Source organism: Bos javanicus, chromosome 28 (genome assembly GCF_032452875.1).
Source record: "Bos javanicus breed banteng chromosome 28, ARS-OSU_banteng_1.0, whole genome shotgun sequence".
Classification (NCBI taxonomy): Eukaryota; Metazoa; Chordata; class Mammalia; order Artiodactyla; family Bovidae; genus Bos; species Bos javanicus.
Genome location: NC_083895.1, coordinates 19,036,477 through 19,058,620, shown reverse-complemented (window position 1 = coordinate 19,058,620; position 22,144 = coordinate 19,036,477). Strand labels below are relative to the sequence as shown.

The 22,144-nt window shown below is 37.0% G+C and overlaps 1 protein-coding gene across 4 annotated transcripts in view; it reads right to left on the bottom strand.

Moving 5' to 3' along the window:
- The window catches only part of CABCOCO1 (ciliary associated calcium binding coiled-coil 1), a 167,745-nt gene that overhangs the window by 107,183 nt on the left and 38,418 nt on the right, over positions 1-22,144 (bottom strand). For all 4 annotated transcript variants that reach the window (XR_009734210.1, XM_061405080.1, XM_061405081.1 and 1 more), the window contains exon 4: positions 4,053-4,191. Coding sequence is in view for 3 of the 4 variants with exons in the window: in XM_061405080.1 (XP_061261064.1) it covers positions 4,053-4,191 (139 nt within the window). In the remaining variant the exon portion in view is untranslated. The remainder of the gene's footprint in view (positions 1-4,052; positions 4,192-22,144) is intronic.

The window sequence follows — 22,144 nt, the reverse complement described above, 5'->3', positions numbered from 1 at the left end:
CAATCCATTAAAAAGTGATGTGTGTGCAGATCAGTCATGTTTTTTTTTTTTTTTTTAACTACATTCAAATTAGTCATCAACATTCAGAAACTAACTTAGATTTTGACATTACTTTGATTTGTTGGCTAGAAAATACATTAAGATTAGTGACATTTGATGATTCAATGAAGCAAAATACATTCAAATCCACCTTCCCTTATGTTGGTTACCTAGAGAAAGCTTTAAGATTAAAACTATTACATTGTCAATAACTGACTCTGAGTAGAAAAATAAGACTGTAGAGTATTTTGGAAAGAGCTTGGCTTCTTTTCAGTTAACTGATATAAAACTTTACTTTCCCTATCTTGTGTCACTCAATTAAGTCAATTCATAAATCTTCCTTCCTGCAATTTCATAATCTTTCCACTTTATTCTCCTTATTGCATATAGTTCTTAGATTAGTATTAGTTGCTCAGCTGTGTCCAACTGTTTGTGACCCCATGGACTGCAGCCCACTGGACTCCCCTGTCCATGGAATTCTCCAGGCAAGAATACTGGAGTGGGTTGCCATTCCCTTCTCTAGGGGATCTCCCAGGGATCAAACTTGGGTCTCCCTCATTACAAGCAGATTCTTTACTACCTGAACCACCAGGGAAGTCATTATTAGATTATCCCATACTAAAAAAGAAATTCACTTCTTACAATGAATATAAAACGCATGACTTGGATGCAGTGGTCAAAGAGGCAAAGTTGGGCAAGGTCAGGATTATAGTGAGACAGGCAAGGAGAGGGGCCACCTAAGGGAGGCACTTACTCAGTTTCTGGTCAAGTCACCCCCAGTGCCTTGATCTGGTCCCCACCACAGCTGGGGTTCTCTCACTTTACCAGGGAGACTTATATGGGAACAAAGTATCACTTCTGAAATGGGAATGTGTTTTTTACCTCTACCGTTGAACTTCCAGTTGACTCAAATCCCTAGATTATTTTGCCAAACATCTGTCTTGGTCTTAAATCAAAAGGAGAGGACTCAGAATGAAAATGGGTCAAGATACCTGGCTCCACACCAGGAAGTGCACGTGTGCAAACAGGGACAGTGCTGCTTTTCTTATATTGGGTATAAGTTTGTGCACATTACCTTCACCTGATTTCTACAGAAGACATAGAATATACAATGACAGAAGTGTCCTTGAAGCCGATGGATATCTAAATGATGTCTTATGTTAAAAAGCTACGTATATATTACTCAGATTACTCAGTACTCATAGCCATGTTGGGAAGGAATTTTGGTATTTATTTTTTAGTTCGTAAACACTTTATACTGATAGAGTATATGGTGTAGACTTATTAAGAGCATCAAATGAAATTTCAATTTTGTTGTCAGTTAAGTTTCATGTGCAATAAGTCATGTTATAAAAAGCACTCTCCCAAAATTGACTAGGGCTATCGCTGGTTGATTAAACTTAATTATCAGGCTAAAATGAAACATGGTTATATTTTTGATACATGAGTTAGCTTCATATTTAGAAAATTTCTCTGTAGTCATTAAAATGGTAACTCTTATATGATTTAACTGCCATTAAACTAATATTTGTGGATCTATGTGACACTGTGAACAAGTGTTGTAGTAAAGCACATTTCTCTTTACACAATGTCAGTATCAATTCCAGATATCCTACTTACCAACTGATATTTTATTCTATGTGACATAGACACTTAAAACATATAATTTCTTTGAAATCACGACATAAAGATTTAATAGCATCAAAACTAGTTCTGGAACTTCCTTAGTGGAGTGGTGGATAAGAATCTACCTGCTTATGCAGGGGATACAGGTTCAATCCCTTGTTTGGGAAGATTCCACATGCCACAGAGCAACTAAATCCATGAACTACAACTACTGAGCCTGTGCTCTAGAGCCCATGAGCTGCACCTACCAGGTTGCACATTGCTACTACTGTATCCTGCATGCTCTAGGGCCTGTGAGACGCAACCACTGGGCCTGTGTGCTACAATTACTGAAGCCTGCGCACCCTAGATTCTGTGCTCCACAAGAGAAGCCACTGCAGTGAGAAGCCTGTGCACTGCACCAATGAGTAGGCCCTGCTTGCTGCATAGCCCCCACTCACTGCAACTGGAGAAACCCTGTGCAAAGCAAAGAAGACCCAGTGCAGTCAAAAAGTAAGTAAATTTTTTTTTTAAAAAAGAAAAACTAGTTCTGATTTACTTTATTTGACTAAACTTCCAATTGTGGGGGGTGGGGTGGGGAGAGGTAAGATTTTTTACCTTTTACAAAATTTTACTTTTTTACTTTTTACAAAATTACTAGGTAATTTTGGTTTGTGAAGTTACCTTGGTTAGGATCTAAAGGTGACTAATACTGATACCTCTCCTCACTTAACCATTTTCTGAATGTAAATAAAATGAAAAGAAACATGTTGATGAATGTTTGTCCGGAGAGATGAAGAAGAAAAGAGCTGCCATCTTTCACTATCTAGAAGGTGCTTGGGTTTTGCTGTTGTGATTAATTATCCATCCTTGTGCCCAAAGTAAAACTCTTAGGCTGAGAGTTCAGCTGAAAAATGTGCAAGAGAGACCTAGAAGGCTCAAATAGAGAGAGAAAGGAAAGAAGAATGGTCTAAACTCCCCTCCCTAGTGATCTCCAAAGTCTGATGAGAAGAAGGATGTTGGGCAACAGGTTTTCCTTTTCCTTTCCTTTCCTTCTCCTATTCCTGTTTCCTTTCCAATTCTGGGTTTCCATTCCCTTCTCTCTCCCCACATAGGATCTCCCTTTAATCTGGTTGATAGGAAGACTACTGTGGTTCTCAGTGCAACACACATTAGGAGGTTATGTTATTACATTAAGAAATCATATTATTATTATATATCAAATGTTATTACATAAAAATACATCATACACCATTATTAATGCATGCCAGAAACCAGTATATAAACCTTATCATATTAAACACATTAATTTTTAAAAAAACTTTCAGACTACAACCAGGATCCTTGCCAAGCAAATTACGAGCACGTCTAGACCATCATGTAGCACCATTTATTTTAGAATTTTTAAAGTTGAAAAGTACTGCAGTGTATAGTAATGGAGGAACAAAGATATTCTGCAGAAACTTTTAGTTAGGCAAAAGAAAGATTTTTTTTTTCCAACTATTGTTTAAATATTTGCTAACTTTAAAAACATCCCTTGAGAGAGATGCATGACTCTCATGTAGATCTTGTGACAGAGCATATAAAAAGACAGATTTCTTAGTTCAACAATGAAGAATCACTGTAATAAAAATACTTTTCCTCCAACCCTCATCATTTTCAAAGCAAAGAGAAAGACTTAATGAGTTTAATTGGTCAATACTACAAAATATTTCAGGGCATATAATAAATCTGAGGAAATACATACATAAATCTCTTCAATTTCTAATACAAACTATTTAAATAAATGTTTAAGTGGAAATAAATTTTACTCTATAAAATGTAAAATTTTAATGTCAAGATCAACTACCTAAAGAATCCATTGTGATCAAATCTGAATAATCTGAAAAAATCACTTTATTAATAAGAACAGTAGTACTTAGTGATTCAGAGAAAAAATTCTTAGACAAGAAGTATATCCCAATGATATTATACTTATCAAACACAAAGATTTTTTAAATTCGCAAAGTTAACCAAAATGTTCAATGTCCTGGATCTACTGGATGAATGATTTGACTATTATCTAATTATTGGTTGGGTTAATTACTGTATCGCTTCCCTGATAGTTCAGTTGGTAAAGAATTTGCCTGCAATGCAGGAGACCTGGGTTTGATCCCTGGGTTGCAAAGATTCCCTGGAGAAGGGAAAGGCTACCCACTCCAGTATTCTGGCCTGGAGAATTCCATGGACTGTGTAGTCCATGGGGTCGCAGAGAGTCAGACATGAAGAGTGACTTTCACTTCACTTCACTTAATTACTGTATAAATTTTGTAAATGTATAACTTAGTTAAAAATTCAGTTTCTATTTAATAGACCTTTTCTAGAAAACCTGAAATAAAAAACTAAATGCTACTGAATAAAGTCCCTACCTGATTTTCAAGTAATCAACAATAGCACTGGCTTGTTTCACATCAAAGATATTCCATTTTTCATTTTTGTGTGATGGTCCTATTTCAGCCATAACTTCTCCAAGCCATTTTATGCTATCTTCTAAGGACATATGCAGTGCTGAAAAAAAAATCCATAGAAGTCTTAAGCATTATTTTTATGGATGTTTTGGCAACAAAATAACCAAAGATGTCCTTAATGTGTAAAAATTTCAGTACTTGTGAGGACAAACGGTAATACTACTGTTGTTTGTTTATGCTAATAATTACATTTTATGTAAAAGAACAGCAGGTGACAAACCGAACAATAGTAAATTACCATAAACACGATTCAAATGTCTAAAGAGTTTGTTTCCATTTTAAGATGGGAAAAAACCCTCAAAAAATTACTTTAGAAGGGAAAGGAAAATCTTTTTATGATCTTAGATCAAGAGTATAGATGGAAATGACCCAAAGGTTGGTTAGATTAGCTGGTAAGGAAGGCCTACATGGTAGACTTGGCCATGGTAGACAGCAAAACCAAACCCAGAGCTGAAAATGTAAATGAACAGAGTTAGAGTTGACTAATAACTCAGTTTTAGCTGATTGTTACCATGTGGGAATTTGGGCCTGAAGAGTTTCAAAGACACCAGGAATATGGATTTTTATGTAAAACATCAAGACTTTTCATTTTTCTTTTCCAAGCTACAGACATATATATGCTGTTTCTCAAACGTATGCCTGATGGTGGTGGTGAGAGCAAGATGACAGTGCAAAAAGAGTGACACTGGCACCACTTTGTCACCATTACACCAAACAAGTCAATTATTTCACTATTAAAAGCAAACAACCAACAAAGTAAAACTATTTCCTAAGGCATTCAGTTGAAAAAGAAGTAGGTAAGTGTCAAAAGCATGAGACTTAAACTTTTACAATGTCTATATTACAAATATTAACTTTCATCTTTTCATATTTTTACTTGTGGCAGGCAAATACAAAATACACATACACAGACCGTCATGGCTCCCTGCGTGCTGAGGATGAATCCAGGTAACTGGAGTGTCTCAGTTGTCCTTTGCTGATAAGTGAAGGGTGTATGGACATGACACCAAAGAGCATGAAGCTGGAGATTTGAAAGGCCGTCTATGGGGTCGCACAGAGTCGGACACGACTGAAGTGACAGCAGCAGCAGCACAATGGAGGCTGGATTGCTTGCTTGGGGAAGGCACTTGTCAGCTGGGGGCCTAGATGAGGGACTAGGAGAGAACTGTGCTGAACAATGTGAACCTCATCCTCCCAAGCCCAACCAAACCATTAATAAAGTTTCCACGTCTTGTTAATGGGGTGTGTGGATTTTTCAGGGAGGTAGAAGGGGAGAGTGCTGGAAGTTATGAGAATATAGGCTGATTGTTGGACCCATTTATTTCTGAGTTACACAGCAACTTTTCCTGGGATGTAAGTGCTAGGTCCCCAAATTACTAATAAAATGACAGTAATTTAAAAATTTGGGAGACACTATAAACACCAGCTTGTAATTTGTTTAGTCTAGATTCTATGTGTAGGAATTAGAAAAGCATACAACTACATAACAATTAAAATCTAGTTTAATGAATGACAATTAGTCTAATTCTCATAGCCTCCTTACAGATACTATTTTATATCTGTCAGAGATATAGAATTATTGCTAGATAACTAGGTTTTCCTATATCATTTTAAGTGGAGCTCAATTATTATCGAATTATTTCTTTTTTCATGACAAACTTCTTTTGAAAATAGTGAGAGCAATTTCAGAAATGAAAAATCTGTTGGATAAGATTACCTAAGAAATGAATGGACTAAAATCTGAATCATTTTATTAATAAAATGATATTAATTAGAGATGCAGAGAAAAAATTTAGATGATTATAATTCTAGATGTAATTATACTTTCAGGCACAAAAATAAATTTATACGGCTATTTCCTTATGTTAAAATATAACTGACTCTTTAAAACTGTTTTTATGTCTAATGTCTTTCAATAGGAAATGCCTTTTAAAATATGAAAGTTACTTATCTAACTGAAATGTTTGCTCCTTAAAAAATCACTTTTAGTGATGTGATTAAAATATAAAAGACTAAACCAATTAAATAGTAAAAGCTGTTAGAAATAAAATTTATCCTTGAAAATTTAGGGGAGTCAAAAACCAAAATATAATTAGTTGGAAGATTTAGATTGGTACCTCATAACTGCCATTTACTAGGGAGGTGATCTGAGTTTCATTTGCTTATCTGTAAATGAGAATAATATCAATTTTCAAACTAATAGTGCTGCTGTGAAGATCGAATAAGGAATGCATGGGAAACTCTTGGTAAACTGAAAACATACATATTATATGTCTATTCCAATACCAAAGAAAGGCAATGCCAAAGAATGCTCAAACTACTGCACAATTGCACTCATCTCACACACTAGTAAAGTAATGCTCAAAATTCTCCAAGCCAGGCTTCAGCAATATGTGAACTGTGAAATTCCAGATGTTCAAGCTGGTTTTAGAAAAGGCAGAGGAACAAGAGATCAAATTGCCAACATTCATTGGATCATCGAAAAAGCAAGAGAGTCCCAGAAAAACATCTATTTCTGCTTTATTGACTATGCCAAAGCCTTTGACTGTGTGGATCACAATAAACTGTGGGAAATTCTGAAAGAGATGGGAATACCAGAGCATCTGACCTGTCTTTTGAGAAACCTGTATGCAGGTCAAGAAGCAACAGTTAGAATTGGACATGGAACAACAGACTGGTTCCAAATAGGAAAAGGAGTATGGTAAGGCTGTATATTGTCATTCTGCTTATTTAACTTATATGCAGAGTATGTCATGAGAAATGCTGGGCTGGAAGAAGCACAAGCTGGAATCAAGATTGCCAGGAGAAATATCAATAACCTCAGATATGCAGATGACACCACCCTTATGGCAGAAAGTAAAGAGGAACTAAAAAGCCTCTTGATGAAAGTGAAGGGGGAGAGTGAAAAAGTTGGCTTAAAGCTCCACATTCAGAAAACGAAGATCACGGCATCTGGTCCCATCACTTCATGGGAAATAGATGGGGAAACAGTGGCTGACTTTGTTTTTTTGGGCTCCAAAATCACTGCAGATGGTGCTTGTAGCCATGAAATTAAAAGACGCTTACTCCTTGGAAGGAAAGTTATGACCAACCTAGATAGCATATTCAAAAACAGAGACATTACTTTGCCAACAAGGGTCCGTCTAGTCAAGGGTCTGACCACAAGTCTAGTCCAGTGGTCATGTATATGGATGTGAGAGTTGGACTGTGAAGAAAGCTGAGTGCCAAAGCATTGATGCTTTTGAACTGTGGTGTTGGAGAAGACTCCTCAGAGTCCCTTGGACTGCAAGGAGATCCAACCAGTCCATCCTAAAGGAGATCAATCCTGGGTGTTCATTGGAAGGACTGATGTTGAAGCTGAAACTCCAATACTTTGGCCACCTCATGCGAAGAGTTGACTCATTGGAAAAGACCCTGATGCTGGGAGGGAATGGCGTCAGGAGGAGAAGGGGACGACAGAGGATGAGATGGCTGGATGGCATCACCGACTTGATGGATATGGGTTTGGGTAGACTCTGGGAGTTGGTGATGACAGGGAGGCCTGGCATGCTGCGATTCATGGGGTCGCAGAGTCAGATATGACTGAGCGACTGAACTGAACTGATAGCGCTTTCTAGAATTCAACCCCAAACCAGGCACATTTGAGGTAGTCAGGAAGATGGGCTTTCACTTGCTGGAGTTCAGATGTGGCATCTCTTAATCTCATTTATTTTTATAATTTTTAAAATAAGGAGAATAATATTAATAGAACTATATCATAAGATTGTGGATGAATTAAGTGACAGTATTTGGAAAGCAAATGGCACCATGAGTGACACAAGTTAATTCTATGAAATATTTACTAATATTATTCCTATTTGGAAGAAAAACAATTCAACTTAATAGAACTAAGAAGTGTTCTATGATTATTTAATAAATTCATGTTATATAGAGGAGAATTAATCTTGGCCCATTGACCTTGACAGAGGCCAAATATCCAGACTGTCTGTCTATATCCAATGCTTGGTCAGGTCCTGGAAAAATTAGACCTCAATATGTATATTATTGGAGAAGGAAATGGCAACCCACTCCAATACTCTTGCCTAGAAAATTCCATGGATGGAGGAGCCTGGTGGGCTACAGTCCATAGGGTCACAAAGAGTTGGACACGACTGAGCGACTTCACGAAAGATAATTGTACAAATCTTATGTTCCATAGTCCTTTATTTTGATCTAATTTGACTCCAGGTGGGTTGTCTGCAGAATGTCTCATAGATAATGCAGCAAAATCTGAGACAAGGGACAGATTAGAAGTGAGTCAGTATAAAATGCAGTTTCCACACTAGAATTTTATTAGTAACCATCAACCATGCTACAGTTCAGAGCAGATTGCTCTTCAGTGCTTTTTCTATGAAGATGTTGCAGAATGGGATGGGAGTGCTCACTATGCACTCAGGACTCTACCACCTTTTAGTTTAAGTATAAACATACTTTACCTATTTCCCTGGCATACCTGGCTAAGATTACATTCTGTCCTGATGGTAGTTAGAACCTTTTCAGGTTGAAAGGTTTGAGGGGATTTTCTTTTTTTATCAGAAGGTAAAAACTAGATCCCTTGCTTTTTTTCTGGTTAGCCTTTACACATGTACTTTCACTCTCTCATAGTTTATGAGTACTTGAATGGATCCTGTTCAAGTTTTAAAAATTCATTTTTGGACTGACATTAGCAATATAAAGTTTCACATCAAAGAAATATTTGTGATGCAGTTGGAAGTTATGGAAAAAGTTTAAAATGGAAATCTCTTGTCAAATTTGGAATGTGAGATTCATGAAATTTTTCTACTTTCCTTTACTGTTTCTAGTTTATAAATTCTTAGCTCACAGGCTGCAAAGCTTAAGACTATTCATGTCATATACTTCTTTTTACAATTAAATTCATAAGTGGTACATTCACATGGTTCAAAAAATATATGTCAAGGTGTACTGTAAGAAGACTTACTCCAATCCTGTTGTCCATATGTCTAGTTCCTATACCCTTTGCACATAAAATTTTATTAGTTTTTTCTACATCATTTCAGCACTTCTTTGTATATATAACAAATAAAAACATATGAAGACTTATTCTTGTCTCTTTTTTAAACAAAAGAATACAACTCTGCACTTTGCTTGACTCAGTAACAACATATGATATCTAGAAAGCTTCCTCATTCTTTCCTTTTTTACAGCTGCATGGTATCATGATTTAGGGATAGGGTAATCCCTACATATAAATTTGTTTTTTCAGAGTAGTTTTAGATTTACAGAAAAGTTGCAAGAATATCACAAAGAGTTCCCATATAGCTTATACACAGTTTCCCCCATTGTTAACATTGCTATGGTGCATTTGGCACAACTAATGAGCAAATATTATATTATTATTCAAGTTCACTCTTTGGATTTCTTTAGTTTTTATTAAAGTCTTTTTTGTTCTGTCCCAGGATTCCCTCCAGACACATTACATTTACTCATCTCATCTTCTGAGATTGCATAATTTTTCAGACGTTCCTTGTTTTTAAAGGCTTTTACAGTTTCAAGAAATACTGATCAGGTATTTTGCAGTGTATACTTAAATTTGGTATAAATTTGATACTTCTGTCATGATTAGATAAGGAATAAAGGTTTTGGGGAGGAAGACTACAGAGCCATTTTCTTCACACTATATCAAGTGGTAAAGAATCTGTCTACAAATGCAGATGTAGGAAACGTGGGTTTGATCCCTGGGTCAGGTAGATTCCTAGGAAGAGGAAATGGCAAACCACTCCAGTATTCTTGGCTGGAGAATCCCATGGAGAGGGGAGCGAGGTGAGCTACCATCCACAGGGTTGCAAGGAATTGGACATGAGTGACTGAGCATGCACACACCTTACTATGCGTGCTTTGCCACCCACATCACATTGCTATTTAACATGGCTCATCACTAATAGTGCTAGTATTTGGACCTGCTGAGGTTGTATCTATCAGGCTTCCCTATATAAAGTTACCATTTTCCCTCCTTTTCATACTGTCCTCTTTGAAATGAGGTGTGCAGCACATTCTTAAGAAATGGGAAAAGGTGTTCAACTTCTTGAGGATGCAGTGATGTGCTTAGCTGCTCTGTCCTTTCTGTGACTTTGCAACCTCATGGACTGTAACCCGCCAGACTCCTCTGTCCATGGGGATTTTCCAGGCAAGAATACTGGAGTGGGTGGCCAAGCCTTCCTCCAGGGGATGTATCTATAAAAATTACTGGGACTTCCACATGGGAGATTTGTCTATTTTGCCCCAGTTAATTATTTGATGTTGTTCAGTCACGAAGTCATGGCCAACTCTTTGCAACCCCATGAACTGCAGTACGACAGGCTTCTCTGTCCTTCATTATCTTCTGGAGTTTGTTCCAACTCATGTCCATGGAGAAAGTGATGGCATCCAACCATCTCATCCTCTGTCATCCCCTTCTTTTCTTGCCCTCAACCCTTCCCAGCATCAGGGTTTTACCAATGAGTCAGCTCTTCCCATCAGGTGGACAAACTATTGGAGCTTCAGCATCAGTCCTTCCAATGAATATTCATGACTTATTTCCTTTAGGATTGACTGCTTTGATCTCCTTGTTCTCCAAGGACTCTCAAGAGTCTCCTCCAGCACCAATTTTTCGGTATTCAGCCTTCTTTATACTCTTTCATATCCATACACAACAAATGGAAAAACCATAGCTTTAACTATTTGGACCTTTGCTTTTTAATATACTGTACAGGTTTGTCATAGCTATTCTTCCAAGGAGCAAGCATCTTTTAATTTCATGGCTGCAGTCACCATCCGCAGTGATTTTGAAGGCCAAGAAAATGAAATCTGACAGTTTCTACATTTTCCCCATCTATTTGCCATGAAGTGATAGACAGGATGTCATGATCTTCACTTTCTGAATGCTGAGTTCTAAGCCAGGTTTTCACTCTCCTCTTTCGCCTTCATCAAGAGGTTCTTTAGCTGCTCTTTACTTTCTGCCATTAAAAGTGGTATGATCTGCATATCTGAGTTTGTTGATATCTCTCCCTGAAATCTTGATTCCACCTTGGGATTCATCCATCTTGGCATTCCACGTGATGTACTCTGCATCTCAGTTCAGTTCAGTCACTCAGTCATGTCCGACTCTATGTGACCAAATGGACTGTAGCATGCCAGGCTTCCCTGTCCATCACCAACTCCCAGAGTTTACTCAAACTAATGTCCATCGAGTCAGTGATGCAATCCAACCATCTCATCCTGTCATCCTCCTCTCCTCCCACCTTCAATCTTTCCCAGTATCAGGGTCTTTTCCAATGAGTCAGTTCTTCGCATCAGGTGACCAAAGTATTGTAGTTTCAGCTTTAGTATGAGCCTTTGCAATGAATATTCTGGACTGATTCCCTTTAGGATTGACTGGTTGGATCTCCTTGCAGTCCAAGGGACTCTCAAGAGCCTTTTCCACCACCACAGTTCAAAAGCATCAATTTTTTGGCACTCAGCTTTCTTTACAGTCCAACTCTCACATCCATACATGACTACTGGAAAAACCAGAGCTTTGACTAGATGGACTTTTGTTGGCAAAGTAATGTCTCTGTTTTTTAATATGCTGTCTAGGTTGGTCATAACTTTTCTCCCAAGGAGTAGCGTCTTTTAATTTCATGGCTGCAGGCACCATCTGCAGTGATTTTAGAGCCCCCCAAAATAAAGTCTCTCACTGTTTCCCCATCTATTTCCCATGAAGTGATGGTACTAGATGCCATCTTCTTAGTTTTCTGAATGCTGAGCTTTAAGCCAACTTTTTCACTCTCCTCTTTCACTTTAATCAAGAGGCTCTTTAGTTCTTCTTTGGTTTCTGCCATAAGAGATGGGAATACCAGACCATCTGACCTGCCTCTTGAGAAACCTATATGCAGGTCAGGAAGCAACAGTTAGAACTGGACATGGAACAGACTGGTTCCAAATAGGAAAAGGAGTACGGCAAGGCTGTATATTGTCACCCTGCTTGTTTAACTTATATGCAGAGTACTTCATGAGAAATGCTGGGCTGGAGGAAGCACAAGCTGGAATCAAGATTGCCGGGAGAAATATCAATAACCTCAGGTATGCAGATGACACCACCCTTATGGCAGAAAGTGAAGAGGAACTAAAAAGCCTCTTGATGAAAGTGAAAGAGGAGAGTGAAAAAGTTGGCTTAAAGCTCAACATTCAGAAAATGAAGATCATGGCATCTGGTCCCATCACTTCATGGGAAATAGATGGGGAAACAGTGGAAACAGTGTCAGACTTCATTTTTGGGGGCTCCAAAATCACTGCAGATGGTGACTGCAGCCATGAAATTAAAAGACACTTACTCCTTGGAAGGAAAGTTATGACCAACCTAGATAGCATATTCAAAAGCAGAGACATTGCTTTGCCAACAAAGGTCCATCTAGTCAAGGCTATGGTTTTTCCAGTAGTCATGTATGGATGTGAGAGTTGGACAGTGAAGAAAGCTGAGCACCGAAGAATTGATGCTTTTGAACTGTGGTGTTGGAGAAGACTCTTGAGAGTCCCTTGGACTGCAAGGAGATCCAAGCAGTCCATCCTAAAGGAGGTCAGTCCTGGATGTTCATTGGAAGGACTGATGCTAAAGCTGAAACTCCAGTACTTTGGCCACCTCATGCAAAGAGTTGACTCACTGGAAAAGACTCTGATGCTGGGAGGGATTGGGGGCAGGAGAAGGCAACAGCAGAGGATGAGATGGCTGATGCCATCACCGATTTGATGGACATGAGTTTGAGTAACTCTGGGAGTTGGTGATGGACAGGGAGGCCTGGCGTGCTGCAACTCATGGGACCGCAAAGAGTCGGACATGACTGAGCGACTGAACTGAACTGAACTGATAAGGGTGGTGTCATCTACATATCTGAGGTTACTGATATTTCTCCTGGCAATCTTGATTCCAGCTTGTGCTTCTTCCAGCCCAGCATTTCTCATGATGTACTCTTCATATAAGTTAAATAAGCAGGGTGACAATATACAGCCTTGCCATACTCCTTTTCCTATTTGGAACCAGTCTGTTGTTCCATGTCCAGTTCTAACTGTTGCTTCCTGACCTGCATACAGGTTTCTCAAGAGGCAGGTTAGGTGGTCTGGTAATCCCATCTCTTTCAGAATTTTCCACAGTTTATTGTGATCCACACAGTCAAAGGCTTTGGCATAGTCAATAAAGCAGAAATAGATGTTTTCTGGAACTCTCTTGCTTTTTCGATGATCCAACGGATGTTGGCAACTTGATCTCTGGTTCCTCTGCGTTTTCTAAATCCAGCTTGTACATCTGGAAGCTCTTAGTTCAGGTACTGTAGAACCTAGTGAGAAGGATTTTGAGCATAATCTTGCTGGCAAATGACATGAGTACAATTGTATGGTAATTTGAACATTCTTTGGCATTGCCTTTCTTTGGGATTGGAATGAAAACTGACCTTTTCCAGTCCTGTGGCCACTGCTTTTTCGAAATTTACTGGCATATTGAGTACAGCAAATTAACAGCATCATCTTTTAGGATTTCAAATACTTCAGCTGGAACTCCATCACCTCCACTAACTTTGTTTGTAGTAATGCTTCCTAAGACCCACTTGACTTCACACTACAGGATGTCTGGCTCTAGTGAGTGATTACACCATCATGGTTGTCTGGGTCACTAAGAGCTTTTTTGTAGAGTTCCGCTGTGTATTCTTGCCACCTTTTCTTAATCCTTTCTGCTTCTGCTAGGTCCTTGCCATTTTTGTCCTTTATTGTGCCTATCTTTGCATGAAAGATTCCCTTGGTATCTCCAATTTTCTTAAAGAGATCTCTCGTCTTTCCCATTCTGCTTTTTTCCTCTATTTCTTTGCATTGTTGACTTAAGAAGGCTTTCTTATCTCTCCTTGCTGTTCTCTGGAACTCTGCATTCAATTTGGAATATCTTTCCCTTTCTCCTTTGCCTTTTGCTTCTCTTCTTTTCTCAGCTACAAATAAGGAATCCTCAGACAACCACTTTGCTTTATTGCATTTCTTTTGGTTTTGCATTGCATTGTTTTTGGTCACCACCTCTGGTACAGTGTTATGAACCTCCGTTCATAGTTCTTCAGTGACTCTCTCTCCGATGTAGTCCTTTGTTTCTATTTGTCACTTCCACTGTATAATCATAAGGGATTCATTTAGGTCCTACCCAAATGGCCTAGTGGTTTTCCCTATTTTCTTCAATTTAAGCCTGAATTTTGCAATAAGGAGCTGATTATCTAGAAACAGTCAGCTCCAGATCTTGTTTTTGCTGACTGTATAGAGGTTTTCTGTCTTAGGATGCATAGAATGTAGTCAATCTGATTTCAGTACTTACCATCTGGTGATGTCCATGTGTAGAGTTGTCTCTTGTGTTGTTGGAAGAGTACTGTGCTGTGCTGTGCTGTGCTGTGCACAGTACGTTCTCTTGGCAAAACTGTCAGCCTCTGCCCTGATTCATTTTGTACTACAAGGCCAAACTTGCCTGTTATTCCAGGTAACTCCTGATTTCCTACTTTTGTATTCCAGTCCCCTGTGATGAAAAGGACATCTTTTGTGTGTGTTAGATCTAGGAGGTCTTGTAGGTCTTCATAAATAACAGTTCAAAAAAAAAATAAATAAATAACAGTTCAACTTCAGCATTACTGGTTGCACCACAGATTTGGATTACTGTGATGTTGAATGGTTTGCCTTGGAAACGAACTGAGATCATCCTGTCATTTTTGAGATTGCACCCAAGTACTGTATTTTAAACTCTTTTGTTGACTATGAGGCCTATTCCATCCTTTCTAAGGAATTCTTGCCCACAGTAGTAGATATGGTCATCTGAATTAAATTTGCCTATCCCATCCATTTTCATTCACTGATTCCTAAAAGGTCCATGTTCACTCTTGCCATCTCCTGTTTGACCACATCCAATTTACGTTTTTTCATGCATTTAACATTCCAGGTTCCTATGCAATATTTTTCTTTACAGCACTGGATTTCACTTTTACCCCCAGATATAAACACTACTGGGCATCCTTTTGGCTATGGCCCAGCCTCTTCATTCTTTCTGTAGCTATTTCTCTGCTCTTCCCCAGTAGTATACTAGACACCTACCAACCTGGGAGGTTCATCTTTCAGTTATATATTTTTGCCTTTTCATACTGTTCATGGGGTTCTCAAGGCAAGAATACTCAAGTGGTCTGTCATTCCCTTCTCCAGGTGGTTGTCCTGGGGCCAATCTGTCACTACCCTGCTCCCATCTCCGTCTCTGGGGTGATCTTTGTGAAGCCACTTCCCAGGCCACCAACACCACTTCAGGTTGCCAAAGCCATGTTATCCCATGGCCATTTGTAGGTAGTTAATTATTTATTCAAGCATTAATTCATTTATTCCAATTATTTATTCAATCATTAATTTTCATCAGCATGGATTCATGGAAGTTAATTTCATACTTTGGATTATAATTCAATACTATGCTATCTTGTTCAATTTGTTCTGTGGATATTGGGAGCTTTTTCAGTTGGCTTCTCCATTCTTTGGACATACTCCCATCATTCTTATTTCTAAGCACTTTTTTCTGGCCACTACAAGATGCCCCACGCTCACCTTTTATGTTCCCTGCTCTAGGTCTACAATCAGCCATTTTTCTAAGGAGCCCTAGTTCCTTTCATTTGAAAATGAAATTATAAACCAAGGCCTGAGTCCTGGGTGGTACGCTCAATGCTATTGGATATCATTGCTTTTCGGCCCTATTTGTGAATAGAGCTGAGAAGTTTATGAATATATGTTTACACTGAACTCTACAACTATTCATCTGTATATTTCTTATGTTAAACAAGAGTTCACACCAATATTTTCAATTGATGTTTCTAATTTTTTGCTGTTTCAAACATTACTGCAACTAATGACACTACATATATGTCAGGCTATGTGTGTGCCAGTGAATATGCACGATAAGTTCCCAAAAGTTGAATTGCTGGGAAGAGTCAATACATTTGTCAAAGAGATAATACATCTGTAAATTTGATAGACAGCTGCTAACCTACATTTCATAATGGGGCTCTTACTTCCATCAGCAACACAAGAGAGTACTTGTTTTCTTACAGCTTTGACAGCTGAAAATGCTACCAAAGTTTTACAGTTTTGTCAATTTGATATATGACAAATAACATTTTTGTGTAGTTTTAATTAACATTTTTCTTATCTTTAAGACTGAGCTTTTCATTTATTTAAGAATCATTCGTATTTATTTAGTCATAGCCTTGGTATACTCTTCTATTGCGCTATTGGTCTTTTTCTTCTTGCTTTTGTATGCTCTTTTTTATATTATAGAATTTGTTTGTTGATGTCTGAGATGCAATGTTTACCCCAGGTTCTAATTTTTATTTTGGTATTTTTCCATTGCAGACTTTTGACTTTTATAAATGAAATTTATATCAAATATATATCAAATTTTATCTTTATGGCTTCCGAATTTTGAAGTATAAAGATCTTCCCCATCCAAGGTTGTAAATAAATTAAACCATGTTTTTCTCTAATATTTTTAAGGCTTCACTTAATTTAAAATTAAGCATTTGATTCATTGGGAATGTATTCTGGTTTATATTAACAGACAGACACAGGTTTGAATCCAATTTCATTTTATTTTTTTCTTGATGGATACTGTTGTCCTAGTATTATTTATTGAATAATTTATCTTTCCATCACAGATGTGAAATGTCATTTTACTGAATACTGACTTCTATTGGTTAAATTGCTGTTCCTTTGGTCTGTCTATCTAGTGATTCACCACTGTGTTCAAATACTTGAGGTTTCCTATTACTAAATTACAGAAGTACTACTACTAGTACTACTACTACTAAGATATGCTATAGCTTATTACATTTTCTGAAGACAGTTTTTCTGGCAATTCGTCCTGTTTATTTTCCATATTTTGTTAGAATCATCTTGCCTAGAAACTCACTCCTAGACAAAAATATTAACAAAATACTGTTGGCATTTTTATTGGAATATTAATGCTATAAATTAACTTGATAAGACTTCACATTTTTATGATGTTGAGTCTTTTAAAAGAATGTTGTAAGTTTTTCCAAATGTTAAAAGCCTCCTGTGTGACTTTAAAAATGCTCTGAAGTTTTCTTCATATAGGGCCTGCACATTGCCTTTTTAAAGCTTATTCCTGCTTAGTCTTTTATTGTTGTTGTTAGAGCACATATTTTTCTTCCACTAAATATTTTATACATATTATGTTTTTATACATAAATATTTATGTACAAATATTTTTTATACATAAATATTTTTTAACACCATCATACAGTAAAATTCACTTTCCCTTTTGGTGCACAGTTCTAGAAAGTTAAATGCTTGGATAGCCCATGTAACCATCAGGATACAGAAAAGGTACATCACTTCCAAAAGCTCCCTCATACTATCTTTTTATGCCCTCTCATCACTTCAACCTCTGGCAAACACTGATTTGTTCTCCACTGCTATCGTGATTTGTTGAGAATTTCCCATAGACATAATCATACAGAATACAATCTTTTAAGACTGACTTCTTTAATTCAGTATGATGCTATTGAGACTCATTCAAATTGTATCATGGCTCAACTACTTTAACTGCTGAGTAGTGTTCCACTGTATGGATATACCATAGTTTATTTACCTGTTTATCCACTGATAGACATTTGAATTTGTTTTTACTTTTCAGCACTTATGAACAGAGCTGCTAGACAACATTCATGTGCAGGTTTTTGTGTGAATATATGATTTTCATTCTTTAGAGTAATGAAAGTAATGAATGTTTCTTTAGAGAGGGATGAATGGGATATAATTTTCTAAGAAACTGCCAACTATTGTACAGAGTGGCTGTGCCATTTTGTATCTCCACAAACAAAGAACAAGAGTTCCAGATGCTCTGAATCCTTGTCAGCACTTGATATTGTCAGTATTTTTGATTTTATCCATTCTAACAGATATGTAATGGTATCACAATGGTTTTATTACATTTCCCTAAGGACGTTGAGCTTCTTTTCAGGAGTTTATTTGCTATCTTTATATATCTTCTTTGGTGAAGCATCTGTTCAGATTCTTTCCCATTTTTTTTAGAAAAAGGTAAACTTTATTCTGTAAAAGATTTGCATTTATAGAAAAATTACAAAAATAATATTGAGAGTTCTTGCTAACCCTCCACACAGTATATTTTATTTTTAATATCAAACATTATCATGGTACATTTATTACTACTAATAAACCAAATTTAAACATTACAATGAGCTTCCCTGGTGGCTCAGACGGTAAAGCATCTGTCTACAATGCGGGAGACCTGGGTTCAATTTCTGGGTCGGGAAGATCTCCTGGAGAAGGAAATGGCAACCCACTCTAGTATTCTTGCCTGGAAAACCCCATGGATGGAGGAACCTGGTAGGCTAGAGTCCATGGGGTAGCAAAGAGTTGGACGCGACTGAGCGACTTCACACACAAACATTACAATGAACTAAAGCCCTTATTTTATTAATTTCCATAATTTTTACTTAATATTCCAGGACATCATCCAGGACACCAACTACATTTGGTTGTCATGCCCTTTAGGTCCCCCTAGATTGTTTCTCTGACTTTTCTTATTTGTAATAACCTTGTCAGCTTGGAAAGGACCAGTCAAATATTTTTGTACAATGTTCCTCAATTTAGTTTGCCTGATGGTTAAACAGAAGTTATGGGTTTTTGATGGCTTTGTCCATTTCTAATAGGATTTTTTAACTTATTGCTGTGTTCTGACAGTTCTTCATGCATTACAGATACAAGCCCTTTTTTAGATATGTGATTTGCAAATATATTTTTCCCTGTCTGCAACTTTTCATTCTTTTAACAATGACTCTCATAAAACAAAAATTTTAAAATCTGATTAAGTTCAATTTATAAATTTTCCTTTCACAGGTACTGTTTTGGGGTTCACATCTAAGAACGTCTCAATAACCCAAGGTCATAAAGATTTTCTCTTGTTTTATTCTAAAAGATTTATAGTTTTATATTTCAAGTTTATAACAATTAGAGTTAACTCGCATCAAGTGAAAAGTTTAGGCTGAAGTGCACTCTTTTCAATATAGATGAGCAGTTGTTTCAATATATTTATTGAAAAGGAGACTTGGTTCCACTGAATTACTTTTGCATAGTTATCAAAAAGTCAGATGATCATTTTTCTATTTCTGAATTCTGTCTTCTGTTTCATTGATACTTGTGTTTATCCCTTCACTAATTTCACACTGACTTCATTACTATAACTATATAGTAATTCTTAAACTGAGTGTTAAGCCTTATGCAACTTTACTCTTATTTTTCAAAAAATTTTTAGTTGTTTTAGCTCCTTGGCCTTTCCATATAAATTTTATTTTTTATTTTTTATTTTTTTTTTTAAATTTTATTTTATTTTTAAACTTTACATAATTGTATTAGTTTTGCCAAATATCAAAATGAATCCACCACAGGTATACATGTGTTCCCCATCCTGAACCCTCCTCCCTCCTCCTTCCCCATACCATCCCTCTGGGTCGTCCCAGTGCACTAGCCCCAAGCATCCAGTATCGTGCATCGAACCTGGACTGGCAACTCGTTTCTTACATGATATTTTACATGTTACAATGTCATTCTCCCAAATCTTCCCACCCTCTCCCTCTCCCACAGAGTCCATAAGACTGTTCTATACATCAGTGTCTCTTTTGCTGTCTCGTACACAGGGTTATTGTTACCATTTTTCTAAATTCCATATATATGCGTTAGTATACTGTATTTATGTTTTTCCTTCTGGCTTACTTCACTCTGTATAATAGGCTCCAGTTTCATCCACCTCATTAGAACTGATTCAAATGTATTCTTTTTAATGGCTGAGTAATACTCCATTGTGTATATGTACCACAGCTTTCTTATCCATTCATCTGCTGATGGACATCTAGGTTGCTTCCATGTCTTGGCTATTATAAACAGTGCTGCGATGAACATTGGGGTACACGTGTCTCTTTCCCTTCTGGTTTCCTCAGTGTGTATGCCCAGCAGTGGGGTTGCTGGATCATAAGGCAGTTCTATTTCCAGTTTTTTAAGGAATCTCCACACTGTTCTCCATAGTGGCTGTACTAGTTTGCATTCCCACCAACAGTGTAAGAGGGTTCCCTTTTCTCCACACCCTCTCCAGCATTTATTGCTTGTAGACTTTTGGATCGCAGCCATTCTGACTGGTGTGAAATGGTACCTCATAGTGGTTTTGATTTGCATTTCTCTGATAATGAGTGATGTTGAGCATCTTTTCATGTGTTTGTTAGCCATCTGTATGTCTTTTTTGGAGAAATGTCTATTTAGTTCTTTGGCCCATTTTTTGATTGGGTCGTTTATTTTTCTGGAGTTGAGCTGTAGGAGTTGCTTGTATATTTTTGAGATTAGTTGTTTGTCGGTTGCTTCATTTGCTATTATTTTCTCCCATTCTGAAGGCTGTCTTTTCACCTTGCTAATAGTTTCCTTTGATGTGCAGAAGCTTTTAAGGTTAATTAGGTCCCATTTGTTTATTTTTGCTTTTATTTCCAATATTCTGGGAGGTGGGTCATAGAGGATCCTGCTGTGATGTATGTCGGAGAGTGTTTTGCCTATGTTCTCCTCTAGGAGTTTTATAGTTTCTGGTCTTACGTTTAGATCTTTAATCCATTTTGAGTTTATTTTTGTGTATGGTGTTAGAAAGTGGTCCAGTTTCATTCTTTTACAAGTGGTTGACCAGATTTCCCAGCACCACTTGTTAAAGAGATTGTCTTTAATCCATTGTATATTCTTGCCTCCTTTGTCGAAGATAAGGTGTCCATATGTGCGTGGATTTATCTCTGGGCTTTCTATTTTATTCCATTGATCAATATTTCTGTCTTTGTGCCAGTACCATACTGTCTTGATAACTGTGGCTTTGTAGTAGAGCCTGAAGTCAGGTAGGTTGATTCCTCCAGTTCCATTCTTCTTTCTCAAGATCGCTTTGGCTATTCGAGGTTTTTTGTATTTCCATACAAATTGTGAAATTATTTGTTCTAGCTCTGTGAAGAATACTGTTGGTAGCTTGATAGGGATTGCGTTGAATCTATAAATTGCTTTGGGTAGTATACTCATTTTCACTATATTGATTCTTCCAATCCATGAGCATGGTATATTTCTCCATCTATTAGTGTCCTCTTTGATTTCTTTCACCAGTGTTTTATAGTTTTCTATATATAGGTTTTTAGTTTCTTTAGGTAGATTCCATATAAATTTTAAAATCAGTGAGTATGTCTAGAAAAAATCCTGCTGGCATTTGGATTGATACTGCATTAAATCTATGTATCAATTTGGGAAGACATCTTTATCATGTGGAGATTTCTAATCCAAGAACACAGTATATTTTTTCAATTGTTTAGGTTTTAATTTTATCATCATTTTGTAGTTTTTAGCATATAGATTGTGCACATTTTGTTAGATTTATACTTCTGTATCAATACTTCTATCATTTTTTGAGTTATTATAAATGAAATTGTTTGTTAAAAATTTGGTATCTAATACATATTGCTAGTATATTGAAATACAACTGACTTTTGTATTTTGACCTTCTTCCTGCAACATTGCTAAATTCATTAGTTCTAGGAATTTTTTTGATTCTGTGGGATTTGCTATATAGAGAATCATTTCATCTGACAACAGGCACTGTATAATTCCCTCCTTTCCAGTCTGCCTGTATTTTATTTCTTTTTCTCAGTATACTGCACTTATTGCTAAGTCTCCAATTCTTATGTTGAATAGGAGGTAAGACCAGACATTCTTACCTTGATCCTGATCTTACAAGGGAAGAATTTTGCTTTTCACCACTAAGTATGATGTGGCTTTTCGGTAGATGTCTTTTATAAGGTTGACAAAAATCACATCTTTTCTTAACTTTCTGACTTTAAAAATAATGAATGGGTGTTGTACTTAGTCAAATGCTATCTTTGCATCCA